General features: G+C 45.6%; 1 protein-coding gene across 1 annotated transcript in view; it reads right to left on the bottom strand.

Moving 5' to 3' along the window:
• Window positions 1-10680: 10680 nt before the first annotated feature.
• The window catches only part of CTCFL (CCCTC-binding factor like), a 30222-nt gene continuing 21639 nt past the window's right edge, over window positions 10681-19263 (bottom strand). The window contains 4 exon segments of the mRNA XM_063141904.1: window positions 10681-11017; window positions 11646-11769; window positions 13413-13595; window positions 15657-15817. Coding sequence (XP_062997974.1) covers window positions 10887-11017; window positions 11646-11769; window positions 13413-13595; window positions 15657-15817 — 599 coding nt within the window. The 3' untranslated portion in view covers window positions 10681-10886.

Raw genomic sequence — 19263 nt, forward strand, 5'->3', positions numbered from 1 at the left:
GGCTTGTTAACCACCTTGAACAATCCAACAACAAACCATGGGTTCTCAAGGTGGCCTGTTCCAGAAAAATAAACCACACTGCATGGTTAACAAGTCACCCCGTGCAAAATGCGCTGCATTAAGACAACACAATAACTCACCATGCAGAAACGTGCTGCGTTCAGACAACATGCTAACCCATGGTGGGTGAGCATGGTGGGTGAAGCTAGCCACCATATAGCATTTTCAGGAGGCTGGAGGGTCTGCTTTGATCCTGCACAGTTGATCCAGCATAAATCTGTATCTAACCCATGGGATATCAGACAGAAATTCAGGGAAGACATCTGTATTCCCAGAAGAAATTAAGAGCAACTGTTCACTCATTGAGCTACGCACTCATCGCCAGAAAACACACTAATACTTGATGTAGTTTTGGTGTCTTCTGCTAATAAGCCATCATTGGGACTCCTTGTAAGTCCAGCCAATATAGTATAACATCGTAATCTCTCAGCTTACCTAGGGTGACCATATGGAAAGGAGGACAGGGATCCTGTATCTTTAACAGAGGGATAAAAAAGGGAATTTCAGCAGGTGTCATTTGTATGCATGCAGCACTTGTATGCATGTGTCTTGCCCAAGAACTTTCTGTGCTCCAGCCAGAATCAATTGGTCCAATTTCTCAATTTTGAAAATCATATATAGATAGTGGTAGTGCCAGCGCATCTTGGATCGCTCCTTTAGAGTTCTGACTAATTCTGACTGAACCCCAGAGTGGATTTACTGCCCCACTGACATCAGAGCCACCAGCCTCCACTGTCATCCCCTCCTATAATAACGCACATGCTGCTGTGTTGATCTTTCCTATGATTTGTTGCCCTGGTGAGGATCCCAAAGTATTCCCCTTCTTTTTCATAAGATTAATGACTGCCCTATATCCAGCCTTAGGCATCCACTTTTCCAGGAGAGTGTGCTGCGTTCTTTGCATTTGCTGGAAGGAAGACTTAAAAAAGGACCTTGGCTATTGCAAAAAAACCCCCAATGCTCGAAGTCTCTCCCTTTGTTTGTACAAACGAGGGAATGCTGCCGTTTCGAAGGCCAAGTATGGAAGTTCTCTGTCAGACCTGTGTTTATCGTCGGAGGACTACAGCATAAATGCATCTGAAGGGCGCAGAATCCCCGGGATATAATTATAGCAATTATCTGGACGGATCGTCTCATCAATAACCTTTGCCTCATCCCCTGCAACCTGTCATTCCTCATCTTCGGGCTGTGAGAGCAATGTATTGTTCCGAGTCGCTCGCCTGCTGTTGAGAGGGAGAAATCTTCAGCGGCAGGACAGTCGGCCCGGCAGTGCGCGTGACCTCCTGGAGCGAGCAGCCATCTGCCAGATGGGATGGCAAGGCACCAAGCGCAGGACGGCTCCTGGCTACTCTCCTCCTGACGAGCCAGAGCTGCAAACACAGCTGCACCTCTCCAACAGGAGAACACCGAAACCTTTGCCTCTACCTTAGCTGCAGGATGAATCCGATGTTCTTTGGGGGGGGGGGGGATCTACACTACTGCTTTAAAGCGCTTCATAACAGTTTTGACAACTGTTGGGGCCCAGGACACACGGCATATACAGGTTTCAAAACGTTTTCAAAGCGCTTTAAAAGCAGTAGTGTAGATCCCCCCCTCCAAGTGGCCTTGGGCGGAAATAACCACGGGCGCCTGCTCATATGCAAATGTCCATCTTAACCAGAGAGTAAAGAACAGGCCAGCTGAAAGGACAACCAGCCAAGCCAGTGTGGTGCTGTGGTTAGACCAGGGCTGGGAAGTGCTGGATCAAACCCCCACAAAGCTCCCTGGCGGGTGAGCCCAGGAATGATCTCTCAGCCTATCCTACTTCACAGGGCTGTTGTGAGGATATCCATCCCAGGCTGTCAGGTGGACGACCGACAGTGGCACACTAAGTAACAGGAAACCTCACTGTTATCTATGGTCTGCGGTGGGAGATAAAGTGGGGATTCCCCTCCATGCTGCTCACCCTCACCTATTGGGAGGGTTTCACAAAAGCGGCTGACAGGATGCCTTTGGCAACCATGAGTCTTTTTGTGGCATGCCAGAGAAGTGTGGAGGTGGGAGAGGAGAAGGGTTTTAGGGAGTGATGACAATTTATTTATTCATTTATTTATTTATTGCATTTTTATACCGCCCAATAGCTGAAGCTCTCTCGACGGTCCACAAATAATATGATGCTATCAAAATCTTGATGAGCCTTGCCTAAAACCATGAAGGGAATGAAGAGTAAGAAAACTTAACATCTCTTGTAGCACCAAATAAAATACTGTTATGAGGCTAAATGAGCTCTCAGGGTCATAGAATCATAGAATACTAGAGTTGGAAGAGGCTTATATGGCCATTGAGCGCAACCCCCTGCTCAATGCAGGAATCCACCTTAAAGCATGCCTGACAGAAGACTGTCCAGCTGCCTCTTGAATGTCTCTAGTGTGGGAGAGGCCACCACCTCCCTAGGTCATTGGTTCCAATGTCATACTGCTCTAACAGTCAGGAAGTTTTTCCTGATGGCCAGCCAGAATCTGGCTTCCTGTAGCTTGAGCCCATTGTTCCATGTCCTGCATTCTCGGAGGATCAAGAAGAGATCCTGGCCCTCCTCTGTGTGGCAACCTTTCAAGTATTTGAAGAGTGCTATCATGTCTCCCCTCAGTCTTCTATTCTCTAGGCTAAACATCCAGACTCCTGATCATCCTCTTCGCCCTCCTCTGAACCCCCTCCAGCTTAAGGGTCTCTTCTAACTCTTATGTTTCTGAGATTGTAAGAAGAGATGGCTAAAATGGTCCATTCCATTATGTTTTGGAGGTTAGTGGATGACTGTCCTTATCAATGGCCAGCAAATACATGAATGGGATACGTCTTCCCCACCCCCACCTATGGAATGTAATGATCTTGAGGTCAGTGTATAAGCAGGAAAGAACAGACCTGGCTGGTATGTAGAGGTGGGGGAGTGGCGAGACACAGACTGAGACTAAGGGAAGGTTGAGTTGCTCTCTGCTAGGATCTGAAGGTACTTGCTCTCTCCCTAAAAATCTGGTGAATAAGCAGTTGACTTTGGCATGTTACACTGTGAAGCTCCACCTATGATCAACACGCAAACAGTACAAAATGGAAGTATCAACCAGCTCCCAGGGAGTAGCCGCGGGTGCAGACAAAACACTTGAGTAGTGGATTAGGAACAAGTTTTTACTTGAGGGATAAGAAGGGCTTCATCCCACATACCCGTTTCCCTCGAATTATCCCCATAGTGTAAAACTGTTGTTGTTGTTGTCGTTGTCAGCTAAATCACACCCCGGGCGGTGGTGCTCCTAAGATCCTTTGCATACTAGGAAAAGGGTTTACGGGGGAGAAATGTAAAAAAACATTAAAAAATCAACGGATGACCCAATCCGATTCAAATTTGGTATGCTTAAAGCCCTCCTTAATATCTATTACTGTGCCAATTTTGATGTCTTTATCTTTAAAACTTACGCAGATGTAAGCATTTGTTTAATTTGTACTTTAAACATATCAAATCCTCCTCCTGTGCCCCCAGTGGCCGCTCAGAGAACAACAAAAGATTCGCTCCTAAAGAGGTAGCAAAATAGGTTGATTCTTTTATATATGAAGCACAGTTAAAGCAGGATGCATGGGAGTGCTTCACAGTCAAAGCAGATTATAAACTGGAAAATTTTGGAGTCCTTTGCACGCAATGCGCAGTGATTGCACAGTATAACCCTGGTGTGAAGCTCGAAGAAGGAAGTAGAAGGAGACAGGAAAGGGCAGAACAAGCATCCCAGCAATCCCCTCCCACTTCATTCAGGTACATATTAACCCTTTAAGTTCAGGAGGCTGCCTTCATGGCACTGCTTTGCCACTCCTTCATAGAAAACCTCACAGTTTTGCTGCTGTGGGGTAGGGGCAGGAAATCCCCATGGCAGCAAGGACTGCGGGCTTTCTAGTGGCCATTCAGCTCGTTGGGCCCACCCCCTACATGGCTTCCGGCGACCAATCACCAGTTGCCATCTGCCCGAGAATGTCCCCAGCTCAATGATGAAGCGAGGTCACATAGTGGGAGGACGGTGGTGCCCTTGGTTCAAGGAGAAAAGTCAGGGTAAGTCCCTGGCTTTAAAAGCAGAGCGTCGGGGAAAACCCAGGCTGTGGCTGCAAGTTGGCGGCTGCGTTGTAGAATTGACGCAATGCCACCATGGAGCCACCGCGGAGCCAATGCGGTGTAGTGGCTAAAGTGCTGTACTGGGAGTTGGGAGATCCGGGTTCTAGTCCCCACTCGGCCATGGAAACCCATTGGGTGACTTTGGGCCAGTCACAGACTCAGCCCAGCCTACCTCACAGGGTTGTTGTTGTGAGGATAAAATGGAGAGGAGGAGGAGGATTATGTACACCGCCTTGGGTTCGTTAGAGCAGGGGTCCCCAACCCCTGGACTACGGACTGGTACTGGTCCGTGGCCTGCTAGGAACCGGGCCGCGCAGGTGAGCTGCTTTCACCCCCACCCCACCCCCACTCCAGCGTATCTGGTCACAGGGCGCCATCTCGCCCGCCCAGCCGAAGCGAAGCCAGGACGCTGGGGTGATAGGGCAGGCGTGGCTTCCCAAAACCATCCCCTCAACCTCCCTGCCCCCGGTCCGTGGAAAAATTGTCTTCCACGAAACCGGTCCCTGGTGCCAAAAAGGTTGGGGACCACTGCCTTAGAGGAAAAAGGTGGGATATAAATGCAATAATAAATAAATAAAAATAAATAAGCCATATAATCCAAGTCCTGCCAACAAAAATTTCGTAAGCCTCCAGTGACGTAATTCAAATCAAACCAAACCCGAGTAAATGCTGAAACTTCTGAAATCTCACACTGCTCAAGAGAACTGGGGAGCGTGTTAACAATATCATGACTTTTTAAAGGAGTGAGTCACCCATGATTTGTAATTACATCCTGAAAGATGCTGGGGCATTTGTTAATGGGTTGTTCCATCCAATTGAACAGCCTTTCATACTAATTGACTTGATCTATCTATGTGCACACAGAGGTGGCACACATACTTTGCCGTGCAAAAGGCTTGGTGCCGTTGTTAGAGAAAGAACCAAGCAACTTGTGCAGGGGTGCAGAGTGCGGGGGGCAGAGAATTGGGTGTGTGTGTCTGAGTTCAATGTTCACCTTCTCCACCCTTCCGTCCAACAAGAGATTGTTGCTATCACTTATAACCTGATGGGTAGTGTGTGGGTGTGCAGCTCTTGAAGGATTTTCACTTTGGGAAATTGTAAGGAAGCCTCCTTCCTCTGGTGTATAGCCCTAGCCAGATCAAGGCATTTTGAACTTCTTTGTTTCGATTCCAACTAAGTCGGAGATAAAATCTCACAGAAGATCTTGCTGCAGTTTTTACTGTGACCAGGAAATGCTGCCCAGATGGCATGGAATCAAAAGAGAAGGGCAAAAAGAAGAATGAGTAGAGGGGCAGAGCTAAAACACACACACACACAAGAGGTTGTTATAAAGGAGTAGCAAGCGTTTGACAATGGAAGAACAGGTCAAAAAATTGTCGAACTGTTAAAATGTCACATAAAAAATACTGGATCAGAAAACGTTAAGGACATTCTTTACTGTTTCATTGTAGACACAAACTGCAGTGCTAGACAGAGTTCAACTGTTTCAGTGGTTGATCTGGAACAATAGTGGGCTATTAAAAAATAAATATAACCCAGAAAGGCTTGGTGCCATATGCTGGGAAGTGCTGGTTCATTAAGCAGGTTTCCAGGGTTAGTTTGATTGTCCAATACACAACAGTAAACCGCCTGGAAGATGCTAGTTATACTCTGTCCAAGAAGAGACAACTGCAGTGGCCATGTTAGGCCTGACCATGACAGCCGTTTAAAAGCACCATTGATCATGGAACCTGCCATGAATCAAATGGTGCTCATGGCCACTGCCAAAATCCCTGTGAGTAGCTTTGCAAGTATGGAATTTAAGGTGGGTATCGTCTTCGGAAAGAATGTAACGTTCAGAATCATGTTGCCCAAAAGAAAGGCGAATGTAATTTCAGGCTGTATGAATGGAACCACAGTTTCCAAGCCATGAGAAATAATGGTTCCACTTTATTCAGGCCTTGTCAGGCTGCCTGAGGAGTAACTCTGTGACCAGTCTGGGGTGCTGCCATTGAAGAAGCAGGTGGACCAATTGGAACAGGCTCAAAGAGGAGCATCTATGAACAGCTGTGCGGAAAACAGGTCTTATGAGGAAAGGCTGAAGGAACTGGGTGTGTTTAGCCTGTAGAAGAGAAGACTGAGAGGGAATATGATAGCACTCTTCAAATACGCAAAAGGCTTTCACACAGGAAAGGGGGAAGAGTGCGTTCTCTCTAGAGTGAAAATGAAAAAAGGACATCAACGTTAGACACAGTTTTAAGGCACTTCCTGAGTTGCCCACTCAACTCATGTGGGTTCTAGGATTGAGAGTGTATCCTAGAACACACCCAAAACTCTTCCATAGTTCTGTGTTTGGTGGAATGCTAGACAGTCTCGCCTCACCAATTCTCTATGTCTCCACTTCCCTGGGATCAATATGGCAGTGTTCACCAACCTCTATGCAAAAGAATCAATGGACACAAGGATGTCATAAAGGGCAATGTTCACAAACCAGTGGCGGAACGTTTCAGCCTCCCAAGACACTCTGTTCCTGACCTTAAAGAGGTCATTCTGGAGCAAGGTCATTTCCAAAACAGATGGCAACGTGAAACAGCAGAATTACAGTTCATCAAGAAGATCAACATATCTCCAAAGGTTGCATCATCATCACCACCATCACCACCACCACCTACTATATGTGGTTAATCAACTTCCCAATATTGGGATGTCTGTACTATCACTCAAAACCTTGGTGCATGGTCACTGTTAATAAGGTCATTATCACTGACCCGGTTTGCATGACAGTGCACAGTGGTTTTATGTCATGCCGGGGTGGGGGAGGGGGCTAGGTGCTTTTTTTTGTTGTGCGAACCACAACCCCAAAATCTATTTCTTGTTCAGTCACCGCCAGCTCAGATCCCATCAGGTTATACTTGAAGGTGGGATTTTTTTGCCCCAACGTGCATCACTTTACACTTGCTTACATTGAACCGCATCTGCCCTTTGGATGCTCACTGTCCCAAGTCAGAGAGATGCTTTTGGAGCTTCTCAAGTGGGCTCTGACCAAAAAAGGTGATGCCATAATAAATGTTAATTTTTAAGCTGCCACAAGATTCTCCGTTGTTTTTGCTGAGGCAAACACAACTCCCCCTCCGAAAATGCAACAGATGTTTTCTGACTAAATTCTTACAACTCTGGTCATATAACACACAAGTGAAATTGTATCGCCACCTTGAGGCAAGCTCTTGCCATGACACCCTCGGTAGCATCAATGTATAGCAGCAGGGACTACTAAGGACACGCTTCTTGCTTCCTTTACAGCAGAGGTGGACAACTTGTGACTCTGATGCTTTGACCTACGACTCCCATCAGCTCTAGCCCGCATAGCCAATGGTGGGGCTTGATAGGATGCCAGTAGGGCCCCAAGTTCCCCACCTTGGCTTTACAGCTCGGTTTTCGTTTTTTTGTGGGTTTTTTTTGCTTTTGGCTTATTAATAAACAATATCCTTGACAAGGTATAAATGTTTCTAAATAGGTTTCCTTTGAAGGAAGCTTTTCTAACCATATTCAAAACAACTAGCTTGACTCGTACAGACCATCTGTGCGCTACTACTTTTCTGCGGGTGTGAGGCTGACTGGGTGTCCATTGCACTCCCCCCTTCCAGCACCCCCCCCCCCCGGTTCACTGGCCAGCCGACCCACAGGACTTACTTGAGGCCTGCATGTGCACCAGCGAGCCACCTGGCGGTTCTCTCTGGGCTCCCCCTCCCACCCCCTCCCTCCTAGTTGCTCTTCCCACTGCTCCCAGCTGCGCTTATGTATCCTGTTGCTTAGCCACACAAAGTTCTTCTCATAGCTCAGAACCTCCATTGTACAAAGTTCTTCTCATAGCTCAGAAACTCCAGCATGTCATGGCTCAAAACCTTTGTGCCGTGTATCGTCTTAGTGTTTTATATACAGAGATGGTTTTGTTTTGTGCCAGCTGCAAAAGATGGCCTAGTTTGTGTAACACCCGTATTTCTGATTTTTCTGGAATGAACTGAAGACACTTGCCAACTATCCAAGTACTATTTTTCTCCTTGGGCTTAGGGTAGAACAAGAGGACCCAAGAGTCATGGAATGGCCATCACTCTGACAGCTCTGTCTCTCTTTGTACGTCCAGTTCTCCCCATACAGATTTTATACATAGACTGCTTATGACATGGGATGTCCGCATGATAGGATATTTTTATTCTTCAGATAATCTGGTTTCTGAAAGCCTGACATGCAACTGCTTGAGAGACCAGATGAGAAATGATGTTGTTCAGGAAAAAAAAAAACTTTTATTAAACAAAAAAGCAATGATTCTTCCCATTTCCACTCACAAACATGAACATTCCAGTAACTCTTCCCACTGTAACATTCCTATAAAAAGTGGGCTACTCAAGCAATCAGCATTAATGACATCAGTGCCTTCCTTGGCTTTAAGAATGAAATATACCATATCACACCTTATTACAATAAAATCAATTATGCCAGTACTAGAAACTATCCATCCTGGTGACATCTCAATAACTTTGAAATAATTAGCAATGTTTAAAAGGAACACACACACATATTATGGCCCCAATCTAGAATTTCACTGATGCAGCATCTGGACAAAAGAATTTAACGAATGGTTGAGGTTGCCAGATTTGAGCACATTGCCAGGGGAAGGCCCGGGGTGGCAAAGGTGTGCTGAGAATCCCACCTGTCATATGGATGGTGGCCCTTTGAAGAATCTTGTCTAAGAAAGCCCTGTGGCTCACTGTGAGTAGGGGAGAGCCAGCTGATGCAAACAAACTGAGAATACTCTAAAGCAGCCTTCCCATCAGTCCTAGACAGGAATTCTATGGGTTGTGGTCCAAAACACCTGGAGACTGCTACAGGGTGTTTGATGCCTTTTTCTGCATCACAAAAGCTTCTACAATGGACTTAGAACGGGACTTCGTAAGGTTGGCAGGACCCTACCTCTGACTTGGCCAAGACCCGAATCTCACGAAAACCAAGATGGTGACATTGGCTGGTTGGAGGTAAAGCCCTGAACAGGTCTAGTTCTGGCAGCCGCACAGCACTGCTAGTCTTTCGTACCAGCCATGCCGTTTCCTCCAAGAAAAACCAACAGTCCTGGTCAAGCTGTTTCTCAGTTCCTGGGAGACATTCACTTCTTTCTCAACGATCATGAACGTTACTAAGTTTCCCCATTTATTTTAGAAACCAAAGTCACTTGCGGGAAATTTCCTATGCTTAAAAAACATGCAGCTACTTGGAGCAAGCCTCATAAAGAGGCTTACAGCTAAGTAAGTCCTAACTATCAGAGAAGAGGGCTTCTGTGAGCCTATTAAACTGGGCATGGGCAGCACTGTCAATACCACAGTGACCAGATTTCCGTAACACAGGAAAATCTGCTCTTTCAGTTGTTTGCGCAAGTTAAATGGAATACTATCATACCCAATACTATCATTCCGTAGTCCTTTAAAAAACAACAGCCATGTACCCTGTTAAAGTAAGACAACAGATTGCATATGATAAATTTAAAAAATGTTGGAGATTAGCACAACAGTTTCCATTGCAATCTTGCAAAAATATACTGTCTCCTTTTAGGGTGTTTACAGAATGTCTAGTTAAGTTGCATGGCTCAGAGGCAGGCAATAATTTTGTTTTTTAAAACAGTCATGGGGGTTGGTATAATAGAGATATTGTTTCCAATGGGGTCCAAAACCTCATTTTATCTTGCCCCACTATTGTCTCTAGTCAAACAGGGTTGAGAAATTCTAGAAGCGCTAAGGGCACAGTACACGGGAACATCACTGTGCAATTCTGCCCTTGAGTGCCGATTTTTTTTTTTTTTTGACACAATGTGTTAAGTTGGGGGCATGTTGTCCCCCCCCCACTGTTTTGATCCAGATTGCGCCCCCCCCCCACAACTTGCATTGCAAAAAAGAAAGAAAAGAGAGTCACCCATTCATTTCAATGGGACCTTTTTTCTTTTCTTTTTTTACAAAGTGGGACCTTTTCTTGCAAAGGTTCTGGGTCTCCAATCCGGATTGGGACTACAGCAGGGGATAAAGGGTTAAATCCCTTGTACCTCCCATGCTAAACTTCAAATCCAGATTGGGAGGGGGCATGCTGGCAATTTGTGAAAAAAGAGGGGGGGAACAGCACTCGAGGGTAGAATATGCAGTTACGCACACATACAGCTTGGGTCTTAAAACCAGCAAAACCTATTTGATTTAGAAGCTGTCGTGGGATGAGTATACATATTGCAGGCAACGATATATCTCTCATAATATTTTCAACCCTCTAAAAACACACTCTCTGTCTCCAGTCACACTCAGTAAGGAGATCTGGATCAAAGCCACCGAGGAATAAATTCAAATTGCATTTTAACTCCAACCATTTTTTAAACTAAAGTTGCAACACTAAAGACAATGGAAGAGAACTGGAATTCCACAGTTTATACTCAGCCCTGACTCACCCTTGGCAAGAGAAGAGGAGATTTGAAATGATTCCAACCATATAAGTTCCAAGAACCTACTTGGAAAATACAGTGAGAGCATCTTGAATGGCACTAACACAACACTGCCAAAAGATATGTAGTTTAGCACCCTTTAACCCATGAATAACATTTTGCAGGAACATGTCATAAACACTAACTGGGTTCAACGTTTCTATATGGCTGAGGCTGCCACTCTGCAAGAAGAAAGGAGGCGCATCCCAGGAACTATTCGTCCATCAAGTTGAAGATCATCTCACAAGTAATGCCGGCTTTCTCATCCTCCAGAATAGCTTCTTCTTTTCCCCACGTTCCGACAGGGTAGGTGGTGTAGAACTGAGAGTTGACACAAGCAACCACTTCAGGAGGGAGGGAGGGAGAGAGAGAGAGAGAGAGGGAAGTTCAGTTTATGGGGAATAAATACGTCAGCCCTGTGTCAGGAAGGGCTGTAGCTCAATAGTGGAGTAGTAGGAATTTTTCTGACTAAACAGGCATAGGATTGCACCCTAAGTGTGCAAATTCCAACCTGGATGAGCGCCAGCCTGACCCCCTTCCCATACCCTAAAGCAGCCCTCCCAATCTGGTGTCCTCCAGAAGTTTTAGATTGCAATGGCCATCATCCCTGGCTGGCTGGGGTTGATGGGAGTTGTTGTCCAAAGCATTATTTTTGGTTAGCAGTTTATCTACTGTGTATTTATTGATTTTTATTTCTATTAGAATGTAAGCCTATGTGGCAGGGAGTTGCTATTTTATTGTTTTACTATGTACAGCACCATGTACACTGATGGCACTATATACGTAAATAAATAAATAAATGAATAAATAATATTGCTGTGTTTTGTGGGTTTTGGTTAATGTGCAATATAGAGTGCAATATAAATTTGTATTTTTGATGATGATGAAGGCTCCAGGTTGAGGAAGACTGCCCTAACATGACAAAAAGTCCTTGTGCTCTGCAACTTCACCTGAGATCACTTCAATTATTACCTTCTTCTTTAGTGCCACGGCCCGATCCCTTTCTTCCGTTCTCTTGCTTTTTACTCTTGCTTCCTTTGCTAGGTTGAACAGCTCTTTCCTTTCCACAGTTTTCAGCATGCTTACGCATATTATTCTGTCCGGCATAAAGGATCAAAAACAAGATTTTGCGAATCTGCTCAATAACAGTTTATGCATTACTGTGTTAAAAAAGAAATGTAAAATGTAAAGCTCTCAGATATTCTTATCAAGCAAAACAAACAAACAAACAAACACCCCAACAAAGTCACACTTCCCAAACCTAAATGTGAACTGGAATTCAGTTTGCTGCGGAAATCCTTGCAATTCAAAGGTTTGGGAGGCGTTTCAGCATCCCCCCGCCTGCGTAAAGGTACAAAAGCATTTTGTTCAAGGGGGGATGCGTACATTTCCCCAAATATGCACAGAAATCCGTACATTTAATCCTTAAATTAGCTGGCTGGGGGATTCTGGGAGTTGTACTCCAAAACATCTGCAGGGCACCAGGTTGGAGAAGGCTGATTCTATTGCAACCCATGATCAATACAAGGGTCTGGCCTGCACACACAAGTACAAATCTACATCTGAGAGCTTCTTCTTACTAAGCAAAAAAACTGCATCCTTACCAGGGCTTTCTGATTCCGTCCCCCCCCACCCCCACCCCCCTGGCAGATACATGATTTGAGTTAAATTTCAAACTTCTCTTTTCTGTCTTTGCCAATACAGAGTGCCATGTAGTGGCTGAGTTACAGCGCAATAGCAACATTTCACACAGCTGTTCGATTGGAATAATGCCTCTTTTCGTGTTATCTCCAATCTTTTTGAAAGCAGGATAAAGGGGACAAAGCGCAGGAGGACATCCTGGAGGTTGATGACGTCATGTAAAGCATGGGTCCCCAACCCCCAGGCTGGAACCAGAACCAGTCCGTGGCCTGTTAGGAACCGGGCTGCGCAGGTGAGCTGCTTTCACCCACCCCCACCCCAGTGTACTTAGGTGCGGGGCGCCATCTCGCCTGCCCAGCCGAAGCGAAGCCAGGACTCTGGGGTGGGGCGGCTTCGGAACGGTGTGCCTGGGAGAGCGACTTCCGGGCGCGCCGTTCCGAAGCCGCCAGCCCTAGCGTCCTGGCTTCGCTTTGGCTGGGCGCCCACCCAGCCAAAGTGAAGCCAGGTTGCTGGAGTGGGGGGGGGGGGCTTCCCAAAACCATCCCCTCAAACCCCCCTGCCCCCCCGGGTCCGTGGAAAAATTGTCTTTCACAAAACCGGTCCCTGGTGCCAAAAAGGTTGGGGACCGCTGATGTAAAGGTCCTGCTAACATCTGCAAGTGACCAATCACAAGTGTGCAATGTCACTTGTGTAGAGTAGCCAAGAGTTACTACAGATCGGGGGATTTAACAGTCAAAGAGAGACCTACATAGAACTATTGTTAAACTACAGGGAGCCCAAGTGCCTGCTGATCTACTACAAAACACCCAGAGATCTACCCAGTGAATCGCAATCTATTTTCTATCCACCGCTGCTCTACTTTGACTGGCAGTGCCTTTCCAAGTTCTCAAGTAGAGAGCTTTCCCCTCTTTGTCTTGATGCCAAACCGGGGGTGGGTGGGAAACCCAATAGCTCTGGTTGTCACAATGCTGAATTTTGCAAGCAATACCAGATTTTTTAAAATGTCGCTTGCATGGAATCCATAGAAGATACCTAGTTCTGCTTATATCGGACTACAGGCATCTCCTAGAAGGCCCTTTCAGAGGCGAGTCAGCTTACCCAGCGTGAATAGCCCTTGCCGCAATGAGGGCATTCATAGACCTGTGGCTGAAAACTGGTGTCGTGGTATTTCTTGAAGTGAACTGTCAGAAGCTGTTTCTGGCGAAAGCATTTGCTGCAGGAGATGCAAACAAAGGGTTTCTCGCCAGTATGCGTCCGCTTGTGCATAATCATGTGGCGTTCCTGGGGGGCGGGGTGGAAGGAGGAGAAACGAAATGCTGACCAAAATAAAACCAAGCGTTACCATAATGACCGGGGGGGGGGGGTTACATGGGGAAAGCTCCGCAGTGGCTGCAGATCTGCGCTGCGTCAGTTATACGACTCAGGTGCAGCTTCGCAGTCACCGCGGGGCTTCTTTGCAAAGCTGTGCACTAAAGAAGTCGGCGATTTGCCCCGACTTTTTCAATAGGAGTGACGCCAGTACGGCTCTTCTGCCGCCTGTTGTCGTTCCGGGGCCAATCCGGGGGCGATGCCTGGTGGAAGGCAACCACCTGTTAGTCACCTTCCACCAGGAAGAGAGTGGGGGCAGCTCTGGTGCCCAGATGGCTGCAGGAAACCCCATGCACCTCCTCGCGTCAGGATCAACCAACACCACCCTGGGAGAGTGAAAGAAAGAGATCTTGGGATTGTGGTGGACAGATTGATGAAAATGTCAATCCAGTGTGCGGCTGCTGTAAAGAAGGCAAACTCCATATTAGACATTATACAAAAAGGAATTGAGAATAAAACTGCCAGTATCATACCGCCTTTATACAAATCTATGGTGCGACCACACTTAGAATACTGTGTACAGTTCTGGTCACCACACCTAAAAAAGGATATGATAGAGCTGGAAAAAGTGCAGAAAAGGGCAACTAAAATGATTAAGGGGCTGGAGCATCTCCCCTATGAGGGAAGGTTACATCAGCTGGGATTGTTTCGCTTGGAGAAGAGGAGGCTGAGGGGAGACATGACAGAGGTGTACAAAATTATGCATGGTATGGAGAAGGTGGATAGGGAGACGTTTTTCTCCCTCTCTCAAAATACTAGAACCCGGGCTCATCCCACGAAGCTGATTGGTGGGAGATCCAGGACAAATAAAAGGAAGTACTTCTTCATACAGTGCATAGTTAAATTATGGAACTCACTACCATAATCTGTAGTGATGGCCACCAATTTGGATGGCTTTAAAAGGGGGTTGGATAAATTCCTGGAAGCGAAGGCTATCAATGGCTACTAGCCCTGATTGTTGTGTGTTATCTCCAGTATTCGAAGCAATAATGTACATTGATGGTGCTATATAAATAAATAATAATAATAATAATAAGCCTGTGTGCACCAGTTGCTGGGGAACATGGGTGGAAGGGTGCTGTTACACCATGTCCTGCTTGTTCATCCCTGGTCAATGGCTGGCTGGGCACTGTGTGAAAAGAGTGCTGGACTAGATGGACCCTTGGACTGATCCAGAATGGCTATTCTTTACTGTTTTACTCTGTACAGCACCATGTACATTGATGGTGCTATATAAATAAATAAATAATAATAATAATAATAATAATAATCTTAACTGTGGGGTTTCGGAGGGAGGCAGTGCCAACCTGGAGCCGTGAAGACAGCCCCATGAACATGTGCAGAACCATCCTTTAGGACTCAAATCTTCCTTGTCCTACAGAGCTGAGCAAAGTGTTCATACCGCTTAGGACTTTCCGCAAGCGCCTTCCACAGTCCCTAAATACCACTGGCCTTTAGATTCTAAAAACAAAGGAATTGTGCTTCCTGCTTCAGCAATATTATTTTACTCGCATTGTTTTAGTTGATGTGAACGAATCAACTAAAGCATTTAAGGTTAACTGATTAAAAAGGCGGGAGCCTTAATTCATATTGATTGTGCCCTACCCCTGAGCTAGGGAAAATATGGTGGTTTCTCCCCAGGCTATTTTAATGGCAGGAATTAATTAATCATGATTTGATCAAATGCTGACATCATTTTGCCCATTTTCAACCCCACAGTTCAAAATATTATTTCTGGCAGACGACAGAGAGAAGCGGCTCAGATAAAACGTTTTCCCTCCAATCATAATGACAGAGAACACCTTTGCTCCAGCAAGTAAATCACACATTTCAAGACCTACATTTGCACCACCAAGCCTTGATGTTTCTACAGGAGTTTAGCAATAAATGTTTGCAGGGCAACCAAAGCTAACGCCCGTCTCCAACAAATGGAACCCATCAAACCGGCGACCAGAACCCGGCTCTCTGAAATACCTGCTTGCATGCGTAATTGCACTGGTCGCATTTGAATCTCTTTTCATTTCTGTGCGTCTTCTTGTGCTGTCTGAAAGCATAGCGGTCGTGGAAGGTGTCTTCACAGCAGTTGCACTTCAGCGGCACATCAATGAAAGAATGCAGGTTCCTCAAGTGGATTCCTAAAAGGCAGGAGCTCTGGTGAGCTTTAAACGTCTCTTGAAGACATATTTGTTTACATTGGCTTTCCCTGACTTGTAATGGATTATGACGCTGCCTTGTTTTATGATTGCCTTTGTTATTCTGAATTAATTATATTATATTGTTTTCCCATGGTTTTTATATTGGTTTTTATAAGACATTCTATATGTATCATGTTGTGAATTGCTTAGAAATGTTAGAATATTAAGCGGTATAAGATTAGCATAAGCAAATATGTAATAAATAAATAAGTTGGGCATAATATTATTTTTCCTTTTCAAACACAGCTCTGAGCAAATGAGAATTGATCTTGGAATTGTTGTAGATCGCAAGCTGAATATGAGCCAACAGTGCGATATGGCTGCAAGAAAGGCAAATGCTATTTTGGGCTGCATTAATAGAAGTATAGCTTCCAAATCACGTGAGGTACTGGTTCCTCTCTATTCGGCCCTGGTTAGGCCTCATCTAGAGTATTGTGTCCAGTTCTGGGCTCCACAATTCAAGAAGGACGCAGACAAGCTGGAGCGTGTTCAGAGGAGGGCAACCAGGATGATCAGGGGTCTGGAATCAAAGCCCTATGAAGAGAGACTGAAAGAACTGGGCATGTTTAGCCTGGAGAAGAGAAGATTGAGGGGAGACATGATAACACTCTTCAAATACTTAAAAGGTTGTCACATAGAGAAGGGCCAGGATCTCTTCTCGATCCTCCCAGAGTGCAGGACACGGAATAATGGGCTCAAGTTAAAGGAAGCTAGATTCCAGCTGGACATCAGGAAAAACTTCCTGACTGTTAGAGCAGTGCGACAATGGAATCAGTTACCTAGGGAGGTTGTGGGCTCTCCCATACTAGAGGACTTCAAGAGGCAGCTGGACAAGCATCTTTCGGGGATGCTTTAGGGTGGATTCCTGCATTGAGCAGGGGGTTGGACTCGATGGCCCCTTCCAACTCTGCTATTCTATGATTCTACGATTCTATGATTCTACTTGTTAGCCTCTCTATGGATTTGTTTTGTTTTATTCTGTACAGCGCCATGAACTTTGATGGCGCTTTATAAATAAATATTAATAATAATTATCCATATGTAGAGCTATGAGTAGATGTCCTACATCAGTCCAAGGCAGTGGAAGAAATACGGGTTTCAGAAATCAGCACTTCCACCTGGAGTGCTTTCAGACAGGGGGAAATTGCATTGCCTTATCATTGCTCTGCTTCCTGCTTCTCTTCCACGTTTGAAACAAATGAATCACATGGGAAGAGAGCAGCAACCATGTGGCCTATATTCTAAAACTTCTCAGCCCATATAGTTCAATGGGTCAGTTCCCCCAAGAGAGCGTTTTATAGTGCAACTTCAACTGCACACGGCAGGAAATCCCGACATATTTCAGAAGAATCGGGTTTTCTGAGGTCTTTTTAAAAAACCGATTAACTGGGAAAAGGAGCGGGAGATACACAGGAGACTCACAATGTCATCAAAATGACCCGTGAACTTCTGTGAGTGGCCAATCATGAGCGTGCTACAAACTGCTCATTTAAAGACGCTCTTGGCCTCCGGTTCAGCACCAGATGCAGAAATAGGGCTGACTCACTTGACTGCCATGCTCACAATGGTTAGTGGGCTATTCACACATTACATGGAGGCAAATCCGCATTTACCACTGACGATACACTCAATACGAACCTGGAACCAAACACAGCTCCTTTACGAACGTTTCTTGCATACTTTACATTTTTAGGCATATGTGTAGGGATGTAAAAGGTCTTAGGAATATGCCTGAAAGTGTAATGTATGAAATGGACCTGCTAATTCAGCAGGGCATCCGAGTCATTCACTAGCCTGCAAAAGTTCCTTCTTAATGCCTATAATAATAAGGTGGGCTAACGAAATGGCCTTCCGGAAACACTGTTTATAGCTGTGGTGTTGAACCTCCGCCACATAGGACAAACCCGGCTTGCCTGGGGTTCCACTCTGGCCCTCTGTGGTTCCCCAGATGCCTGTGCCCCTTCTCCTGGCACCACACCCTTATTTATTTATTTGTTTGTTTCATTGATATCCCCTTTTTTCCTCCAAGGAACCCAAAGCAGTATACATAATTCTCTTCTCCATTTTATCCTCATAACAACAACAACCCTGTGAGGTAGGTTGGGCTGAGAGTCTTTGACTGGCCCAAAATCACCCAGTGGGTTTCCATGGCCGAATTGGGACTAGAACCCAGATCTCTTGGCTCCCAGTCCAACACTTTAGCCGCTACACCACACTGGCTCTCCATATATCAGACACCCTTCCCTTGACCACCAATAGCTTGGTGATTTCTTGGCGCTTTTTTGTGCGTGTGTGTGTGTGCCTTAGAAGGTTGAAATGCCTCTCCTGAGGTTAGTTACTAGAAGCCAGAGCTTTAAGCTCAAATACGCCGGTACTTTTGGCCCTACACTTTTGTCTTGGCTCCGTCCACCACTGGCCCCCGAAATTCTCTGCAATGGAATGCTGCTCTTGGAATGAAAGCAGCTTGACAACACCTCCGGCGTACAGCCTCCTCCACCCCAATAGTTTTGCGCTGAGATTTGGATGACTCTTACCAACAAAGCCAACTATGGCAATCATATTTCTGCTCACTCATCCTGTAGGAATCAAAATGGCTGATTAGAGCCAGGGGGAGGAATCTTGGCTTGGTGAGGGTCTTTTACCTTTACACAAAAAATACAGTGTTTTCTTCTCTGGCCCTTCGTGGCTAACGCAGCAGACCAAAGCAAACCTGGCTGTTACAACAGATCTCTCCCCTGTGGCATGTGCTATGAGTCTCCGGGACCCGAAAAATAATTCTGCTACACTGGCTTAATAAAATTTAAATGCAGCCAGGGCTTTCAAGAGTCATATAATCAATTACTGTTTGCTAAACAGATATAAAAGTTCAGAAGTTAATGGATGCTCTGGGCCAGACCCACGCTGCAATAAACGGCCGTGGAAAAGCTCCCAATGACTTCAAAGGGAGCCTTATTGGTCTCCTCTGAATTGATTTTCATTGTGTTTCCGTGTTGTCTTTGAACTCCCCTTGGACTTATGCTAAGCCATTCACAAATACGAATGAATAAAATTACACCCCCCTCTAGTCACAAATGTTTGAGCAAGAATACAAAAAACAGACACTGAAACCCTAAGTTTAGATGATGTGCAGGCAAGCAATTCAAATCTGTCCTGCGCACTGAAAAGCCAAATCTTCATTCTGTAATTCTATGGAATAATTACCATTGCCTCTATCAGCAATGTTTGGGGGCAACAGCTGATCCTCAAGTAACCAAAATGGCAGCACCTGCCCACAAGAGGGCACACACTTGGGGGAAATCCCAGCGTGTTTGGGGGAAATCCAAACATTTGCAGAAGTGCAAAGAGTCTTTAGGGGGAGGGGAAACTAGGATGACCCTATGGAAAGG

The sequence above is a fragment of the Elgaria multicarinata genome, chromosome 1 (assembly GCF_023053635.1).
Source record: "Elgaria multicarinata webbii isolate HBS135686 ecotype San Diego chromosome 1, rElgMul1.1.pri, whole genome shotgun sequence".
Lineage (NCBI taxonomy): Eukaryota > Metazoa > Chordata > Lepidosauria > Squamata > Anguidae > Elgaria > Elgaria multicarinata.